Here is an 8,618-nt window from a genome sequence, read left to right as displayed (position 1 = left end):
CCAGCTGGGAAGGAAGCAGTGGCGTACAGCATGGTGTTCAGGTCAAGCTTAGTACTCACGGTGAGGAATCTGGGATTCCAGGCAGACACTAGAGGCTTTGGCTGAAACTTAAGTTTTTGGTGGTTGATGGTAGAAATGGTAGGGAAAGACCTTGAACCAAGTAGATCTTATGCTTTTTTTTCCTTCAGAGCCCCTGCTGTTTTCTTTCCAGTGTTCCCCCTTTGGTGCCAAGGCCATGGTAAAGTGATGACTGAGTTAGGCCTGGGAAGTTAGTTCTCTGTGTAGCCGTCCAGGCCCTTGTTGGCTGGAAGAGACTCTGAATGTCAGGTCTTCCCTTGTGTTTGAAGCAGCACTGACCCAAGGGTGGCCTTCCCTAGACAACTGAGGCAACCTATCCTAGGAGTTAGGAGTCTTGCTTCTCTGAGAAATCTGATTGGACTGGCTGGGCACACCTGTGGGGCTGTTTCAGGAATTAATGGGGGACGAGAAGCTCTGTGCTCCGTGTTCCTCATACCCAGCCAACTCCCACTTTCTGTGTGCATCTAAGACCAGCCTCTCTCCTTTCTGCCTTCTTATGAAAGCCAACACTGTTCAGCTGCCCAAACTCGCCGCAGCTGCGCCCAGCCAGCAGCGGGGAGACAGGACCGATGGCCCCAAGCTGTGGGACAAAGCCAGTCCTAACACACCCAGCCACTGCCCCAGGGAAGATGAGCTGGGCACAGAAGGGTGAGAAAGACTGCACAGCTAGGTTAACATGATTTATTTCATTATCAGTCTTACAAGTTTCTGAGGTTGGGCAAAGGCAGGATAGTAACTCAAATCCCAAGCACTTTTGTTGAGTGACAACCTAATTAGCGAGGCCCTATTACTGAGCAGAGGACAGTGGAGGGAACCATACCTCAGGAACCACAACCCAATTGGCCGTATTAAAAACCCCTTCCCAGAGGTACCAAGTGGGGCTTAGCCCTTAATAGCCAGGAGTCTACTCTATTGGCTCTTAGTACCCACCGGCCCCCTTTAGAAGCACACAGGCCTCCAGAGGCACCAAGGAGGCAGGATGGGCTGGGCAGACTGCAAGACTGGAGCTTCCCCACTGAGGCACTGTCTCTGGCCTCAGTCTCCCATCCACATGGCAGAGTCACACCGCTAAAAAGGATGGCCACCCCATTTCCTTCCTGGGGTGAGGCCGGCAGCCAGCCTGGGATGTGGCTGCCGCTTATTGTTCTGTTTTCTTCCCAAGTTATCAAACTGTTACCTAGTTACAGTGTGAAGAAGAGGACAGGTACTTAGGACCCAAAGTAGGAGACATCTTGTTCTACCCTGGTAAACAGCCCCAGCTTTTCTGGGGCTACACTGATTAAGAAAAAGGATCAAAGCCCAGGGACCCTCCTCACATCTACCACCAGTGTCTCATAGCCATGGTGACCACCCCATGGGCAATATGTAGCTCTGAGATGTCTCTCCCAACGGCCAGCTCTGGGCAGGGCAGTGGACTTGGACTTGCGCTGGGGGCACCAGTAACTGAAAGTAGGGCTTGGGGTTGTGGCTGCAGCTCCAGGCCCAGCTCACCCAGCCTCATCAGCTTTGGTCCGGGTTCCTGAATGGTACCTGCCTACCCACCTTGTTGAAAACTTGAGTGTTAGAGGGAAAGGGGTCTGGCAGGAAAAGAGAGGCAGTTATTTTACAAGTTTTTAAAAAGTTATAAGAAAGTTAATTTTGAGTAAAAAAAAAGAATCTTAAAACAAAGATCAAGCAGAGGACGTGTTTCCTCCTCCCCTCATCCCTTCTAAAGAGCGAGGGGCACGGGGTGGCGAGAACACTCAGTTGATGCTGCAGGACTGAAAGACACCCCCCTTGCGGCTGCCGTGCGTGGGCACAGGTATGCCCTTCCCGTAGTAGCCCGTGAAGATGGCCCTGACCTTCAGCTTCTTGGCCAGGTTCAGCATCCAGCGCCCATTGCCCATAGAGAAGAGCTTGCCTCGGCTTAGCTCACCCACCTCCTCACCTTTGCTGCCCCCCTTCTCCTGCCGCACAATCTCTAGGAGGTCAATGCCTGTCTGCACGGCCTCCACGTCACCTGCACAGCCTAGGGTGATGTGAGCGCGACTCCCCCGGGGCAGGCTGTCAGAGAGAGACAGCTTATCCACGTCATTTGGCCACAGCAGCAGCTCCTGCTCACTCAGCTCCACCTGGGCTCCTGTTGTTTTGGGCGTCACAAAGAGGGCAGAAATGGTCAGCGTGAAGGCCTTGCAGTAAGACTTCTTTACCGCCTATGAAGAGAGAGTATGAGAGGACCAATGAGATGCTGTAGCCTCCAGAGAGGACAGCTGCCAAGGGTGCGTCCAACAGGTAAGCACAGCGGAGCAGAGCCCTTTGGTACAGGCACGTCACCTGCAAACATCCACATCATGCAGCTTGTATGCTGCTGGGGGTGTCTCCACTGATGTGAAAAAACAGGAAGGTGCCAGAGAGGCAGGGGGTAAAAGCCAGACTTCCTGAGTTCAGAACCCCCCTTCCCAACCACCTAGCTGCGGGGCTGTTGAACCTCTCCACGTTATTCACCTGTACGATGTGGGTGACACTAGACACCATCCACGTGAGAGTTAAGGGAGTGACTGGGTGAAGAGCTTGGAACAGTGTTGCGAACATAACAGGTGCTACTGTCACTACTACCTGGCTTCCCTTGGTAATAGCCACTCTGGTAGCCAGGCCATAACCTGGAATGCAGGGCAAGGTGAGAAATAAATGCCTTTGAACAAAATTTCTGGACACCCTGGTTTACATCTGATTGCACATGTCCATCTGGTTATATCTGATTCTTTGAGAAATGCCATCTCCCTCATCCACCTGTAGAAACTTCTCTATTTTCACCCATAATCATTTGTCCCAGTGGTGTCTAGCATATAAATGGCACCTGACACATACTGCTAAATGAATGAACGGTTAGATTTGGTAGTGGAAAGTGTTACACATTCATTCATGCAGCTGTGCTAGGTGCTAGGAACACAAGGTTAACCAAAATAAATGTGCGCCCTCAGGGAGCTTCCATTCAAGTGGGAGACCGATGACCACAAGTAAACCGGTTGCATTAGCCTAGACAGCGAAGTGGGAGGAAATGGGTGGAGAGTCAGGAATGGCCTTGCTGAGGTGACCTGAAGGAGGCTAGAGATAGCCATGTGCACCCAGGCAACAGATCATCATGTCAGAGGCTGTGGGCAAGGACACCAACTGTGAGGTGAGGAAGGGTCTGGTACCCCTAAGCCAATAAGCCTTACTATCCCTGGACATTCTCTATTCAGGGGCAAGGCCAGGCCTCAAATCTGGGGACAGAACCTCAGAGTGCCACCAGGTTCCTTGAGGACAAGGGACTCCTAGCCTTTGAGACTGAATGCAGGCTTAGAGAGGCAAGAGCAGGAGCCTGTTGCCAACAAGCATTCTCTATGAACCTTAAGGAAGAAACAGCACTGGTGGGCAGGCCTGGGGACAAATGTGCAGGCTGGTGGCATCACAGGGCAGGCTCCCCAGAAAGAGTGCCTAAGGTCTATGCAACTAAGCCATCCAGAGGGGCGAGCTGGAGCGGATGTCATTCTTGAGCTGCTTTCTGGTCTCTGCCTTAGGCTAGTACCTATCCCCCGAATCTCGTCCCCTCCCCACCTCAGCTGGTGTCCTTGGGGAGCACTCACATCCTGCTGGGCGTACTCATCTGCCCCGGTGGCCTTCCCGTAGTCACAGAACTTGGTTGTGCAGTGCAGCACGCCCGGGGGTCTCTTCCCGAAGTAGGCGACAAGGTCAATCTTCTCCCTGGGCTCATCCCCAGAGATAACTGCGGGGGGAAAGAGAGCGGGGTGGTCAGAGCAGGAGAGCAGAGCATGGGCATCCCAACATCTTATCACCAAAAGGCCCAGAGGGAAAAAATTGGGATGTTAAGCTAACTCATTTACTCATTAGTTGGCCAAACTAATAGCAACTTCAGAGCTATAAAAAGGTGCTTAAATTCTGTCTTAAATTACATAGATTTTTACATCTCTTCCCAAGTTGAAATCTAAGGCATTTGCAACCCATGAGTAGGCAATACAAGTCATGAAAAAGTTGGGTAAGAAAGAAAAAGATGGTTGGGGCCTATGTGGTACAATGGAAGGAGCCGGAAAAAGCATAATTAACATCACAGCCCTCTTATAAGCCGTTTGTCCTGGGGCAAGTGATTGACCCTTACCTGTCAGTCAAATACAACAATTAGGGTAACCAGCTGTTCTCCCACCACCACCCGGGTAACTATTAACTATAGTTCAGCACCCCATTTCATTCGGGCCCACTTGGATGAGAAGTTACTTAGTCACCATACTATGTACCTTGCAGGCTTGTTTGGTGGATGAAAGCCTATATAAAGCCTGGGCTGTAACAGGTCTTGGGATATAACAGGATGGTATGTGGCTGGGAGACACCACAAAGTGTGGCGTATCTGTAATTTCAATTTCCAGACTCTAAGGTTATGGCTAGTTTTGGAGGTACCGCGTTTTCCCTGTTTATTCCCAGAGTCAAGTCCCTGTGAGGATGTCACTCGTCTCCAGGAGGAGGGAGGCTGCTACTCTGAGAGCTGGCCTTATTCTTGGCCCAGTACATTTCTCCGGCTGTATCTCAGGCAGTAAAGGGTTTCAGTTTTGAATGGTAAAAGCAACTTTCAAGAGGCAGTCACTCTCCAGGGCAGAGCCACCAGCTCTAACCGGGAGCCCCACCTCTAGTGTGCTTTCCTCTCAAGTTATTCAGCTACAGGGCTCACACCTGGCCAGTGTCACTGCAGGCTCCACTGTGCCCTGGTTTCCCAGTGTTCAAGCTTTAGAAGTCAAGCAAAGAATTCTGTGAGAACATATACAGGCATAAATCTGCCTCTGAGCATCACAAAGAAACATGGTAGGGGTTGGTTATCAAATATGAAGATAACCTAAAATGTAAGGAAACTAGAAATGAGTTAAAAGAACAGGTGGATTAGTAGGTGTCCTATCCCCAATAGGCCACTCCAGGAGAATAAGGGCCACCAGGACCTTTCCTTAACCAAACCTACCCCATCATTGAAGCAAACAGCCCTTGCCAGGAGAGAACCCTGGGGAGACCCTGCTGGAGTTGACAAGAGTTCAGGCTCTCACTATGGCTTTGGGCAAACCTCACATCCCTTCTTGGCCTGTTTTCCCATCTGCAAAATGAAGGAATTTTTCTCTGAGCCGTGGGATGCCACAGGACGTGCAATGGGTAGCCCAAGGCCTAGGCACCACCCCCAGTGAAGTCACAACAGTCCTAGTTATAATGTTTTTGCAGCTTGGGATTCTGTCGAGTACGTTAGAAAACGGTTCTGCTGCTGCTAAAAGTCTTTTGAAAACACTGAACCAGATTCTCCAAGGCTATAAGAAATGCTGACATATTGTCTGTTATGACAATAATTTGTTATTCCCTTTTCTAAGACGGGTCAGTGGTCTAGGTTCAGGCTGGGAAAGGGGAATTGGGAAGAAGAGGACAGGAAGGAAGGATGCAGAGGGAGGCAAAGTGCTCTGGAAGCACCTCTCTCCATATCCCACTATGCTCTCACTACCCAAGGCTACCTCAGCCTTGTACCAGGTGAGCTTCCACCTGTTTGCTCACTTTGCTCCCAGTGCTTTGAGGACACCATGGTCCTGCTCATGCAGCACCTTGTACCCCACAAGGGCTAACTGCCCCTGACCTGCCCCACCACCTACAGTGTCGCAGCTCCTTCTTAAAGGCCTTGTGGTTCCCCAGCTCATCCAGGAAGGTCTGGCCAGCTTTGCGGAGGCTCTCAGAACTCTTCTTAGTCAGGAACCAGCCAAAGTAGAGTGGCAGGAAGTCCTTCTCCAGCCCAGGCTTCAGCTTCTTTAGCTCATCGACCGACAGCTGCCACTGGCTCTTCTCCTTGAGCTGGGCACAGTCCAGCCGCCATGCTGTCTTGGGCTCCACCAGCACCACCTGGTACTGGTACTGGTCAGCCATTTCAAAGAGCTGCTCCAGCCGCTCCCGCTCATGGTTGGTGTCATCCAGCACAAGGACTCGGATGTCCCGGCGGCAGCAGTCAGCCAGTTCCTTGTCCAGCCGCTTGTACTCCTCGAGGAAGCCTCCTCGAGCAGGGATAATCTTGTAAGCATCGGCAGACACCATCTTGGTGCTGTCACGGTACCTGTCTGTGATGACCCGTGCCAGAGTGGACTTGCCGCTCCCTGGCAGGCCACGCAAAATGAAGAGCGTCTTGCATTCTTGTAGTGTGCCCACCGTCTCCTCATCCTGCAGGAAGGGAAACTGCAGCTCAGGCTTGTCCTTGGCCCCTGAGGATGACATCTTGCGGAAGAAAATCTTGGGCAGGAATGTGTGGCTCTTTCGAGAGAAGCCTCTATTCTGTGGAGGAGGGGAAGAGCAGATGTCAGCCAGGCCACTTGTAGCCACCTTGCTGCCTTGTCTCTGGCCTCTTTCTAACTGGCAACCCCTGCCTGGAGCTCTCCAGCCCTGATTTACAGGCACCCTGGGAGTTGTGAGTGTCTTCCAAGCTGTGGACTTTCCTTCTCAGTCCTTCGGTACCAACTGCTTCTGGTTGTGGAGGATGGAGAGCAGACTTCTCTGAGCTTCCCCTCTAGTTAGAGGTGTAGCACCCAGGATCACCCACTGCCACCACCTTTAAAAGAAATATGCTGGAAGTGCGTGCAGAGAGGACTAACTTATACCCTCAGCACCTGTTAAGTCAGGATGACTTCTCTGGAGGTAGGAGTCTTAGGTCTGGGCAAAGCCACAGCTGCCCTGGCTCTGAGTGTGCAGAAGAGGGTGGGAGTGGAGAAGGGTTATCCAAAGACTTCCTCCCTTCCCCCAACAATGACAGGAACAGATAATACTCTCTTGTCCGGGATAGGGGGGACAATGGTCCCACAGAAGGGCTGGTGGGGGGCGGGGTAGGAGAGCGCAAGACAAAGAGCCTCATTCACCACACATGCCACCTCCTCTGCCACTGGCCCCCCACAAAGTCTTGGCTTTGTGCCTGCTCCGGGACTGGGCGGTACCGAACACCTGCGTTCAGGGTCCAGCTAGCTCTGCCTACCACTTTGCTGTGTGTCAGCAGCACCTCTCTGAGCCACTGGTTTTCCTGCCTGCTAAAAGCCACACGTTTTTAATGTAAACCTTTTACACTGGCTCCAACCTCCCGTCAGCACAAAGCTGTGTTTGTGCTCAAGTAAGGCCTTAGGGCAGGGGAAGGCGAGGAATGCCCGTTCAGCGCGGGCCTCATCGGCGCGGGCACCAGCCCGGGACCCACCCGTAATCTGGTCTGCAGCTCCAGAGTCCCTTCCTCATCCAGCGGCCGTCCCCTCCCCCACACTCCCGGCGTCCCCCCTACCTCAGGGCTGCACCCGACTGCCAAAAAAGCCTCAACTCAACTCCGGAACCTCAGGGCCTCCTTTGCATACCACTTCCTCCGAAAATCCCCCAATGCTCCCTTTTCCCCATGCCCGCCCGCTCCCTAGCCTCCCGGCCTTCCCGCGCCTGCTCACCATGATGGGGAAAGGGCGCCGCGGTCGCCTTCGTCGGCACTAGCTCTCCGAGGCCGCCCGCCTGCGCGGAGGGACACGGAGCCTAGCGAAGACGCGACCCCTCCCCGGGCCCCCTTACATAGCCCGACCCCTCACCGGGGGTGGAGCGCGTACAGGCGCGAGCGGGACTGGGCGGGCCGAGGCGGGCCGCGGCGCGCCCTCTCTGCGCAGGCGCGGCGAATCGAAACTAGAAACTGACCCGGCGCTGGGAACAGGATGACGTGTATTCGGCATCCTGCCAGAGTGCGCACCTGCGGTGCACCTGTTTGGGTAACGGTTGGGGGTACAAAGGAGGAGCTTTTCTGGCCTTTTTTTCTTGTAGGTGTCGGTGATGAACTCTTTAAGGAGGAAAGCATCACCCTTACCCCTGTGGGTCCCCCGCCTGGATTAGGATTAGCGAAGGAGGCAGGGCCGTGCAAGTGCATGGTCGGATCCTGTGTTTATTTAAAATACGGATATTTTATTCATCGTGGGTTTTTGCATTAAATTTTTGTTACAAGATAAAATACTGTTTATCTTGCTCACCTAGTTTTTTGCCGCATCGCGAGAAGTTGCAGCTGAAATGTCTCACTTCCCTCGCCCTAGTCCAGGCCCTGCCCCAGCCTGAATTCAGCCTCTGCCCAACCCTGCGGAAAATTGTGGGATGGAACCAAAGGCCAGAGGAACAGACGAATACCACGGTGAAATTCCTAACTCATCCCCTGAGGCAGCTGCTCAGCCCACCACTTCCTCTGTGAAGCCACTGAAAGCTCCAGTAGATTTTAGAGAGCTTCCTGTGTACCAAGTGCTGTGTTAAGCACTCATGTAATACAGCAACCCCTGATGCAGATAACCATTCTAAAAAGGAAGAAACAAGCTTGGGAGCCTTAATTTACTTAACTGTACTGGCAGAGGTGGCACAGCAGATGAGCCACAGCTCCTAAACCTAGGCTACTCCTGATTCTTGGGCAGGAAACGTCTTTCTTCTTCTGGGCTCCTAGAGTACAGTGCCCCTATCAGTGCCAGCATTCACTTCATTCTGCTTTCAGGGCTTACGGGTTTATAGGT

General features: G+C 52.7%; 1 protein-coding gene across 2 annotated transcripts; it reads right to left on the bottom strand.

The window, feature by feature from the left end:
• Positions 1–745: 745 nt before the first annotated feature.
• LOC107513810 (2',3'-cyclic nucleotide 3' phosphodiesterase) lies at positions 746–7,691 on the bottom strand. Of its 2 annotated transcripts, none has more exons than XM_016150846.2 (4): positions 7,533–7,691; positions 5,727–6,667; positions 3,684–3,823; positions 746–2,270 (listed from the first exon to the last, which is right to left on the bottom strand). In XM_016150846.2, exons 2-4 carry the CDS (start codon positions 6,334–6,336, stop codon positions 1,821–1,823), a joined length of 1,200 nt encoding a protein of 399 aa, XP_016006332.1. In that variant the 5' UTR covers positions 6,337–6,667; positions 7,533–7,691; the 3' UTR covers positions 746–1,820. The 2 variants fall into 2 exon arrangements, with proteins under 2 accessions (XP_016006332.1, XP_016006331.1); XM_016150845.2 differs by having other exon boundaries at positions 5,727–6,393.
• Between the last annotated feature and the right edge of the window lie 927 nt (positions 7,692–8,618).

This window comes from Rousettus aegyptiacus, unplaced genomic scaffold (assembly GCF_014176215.1).
Source record: "Rousettus aegyptiacus isolate mRouAeg1 unplaced genomic scaffold, mRouAeg1.p scaffold_m13_p_6, whole genome shotgun sequence".
Lineage (NCBI taxonomy): Eukaryota > Metazoa > Chordata > Mammalia > Chiroptera > Pteropodidae > Rousettus > Rousettus aegyptiacus.
Note: the sequence above shows the minus strand (reverse complement) of the source record. Positions and strands in the feature narration are given on the sequence as shown.

Bases quoted from the DNA above. Each gene is read 5' to 3' on its own strand.
- LOC107513810 (XM_016150845.2), bottom strand. The intron at 3,824-5,726 runs GTAGGTGGTGGG...TTCCCCCCGCAG, and splicing joins TAAGAAGGAGCTGCGACACT to TTATCTCTGGGGATGAGCCC. The intron at 2,271-3,683 runs GTGAGTGCTCCC...CTCTCTTCATAG, and splicing joins ATGAGTACGCCCAGCAGGAT to GCGGTAAAGAAGTCTTACTG.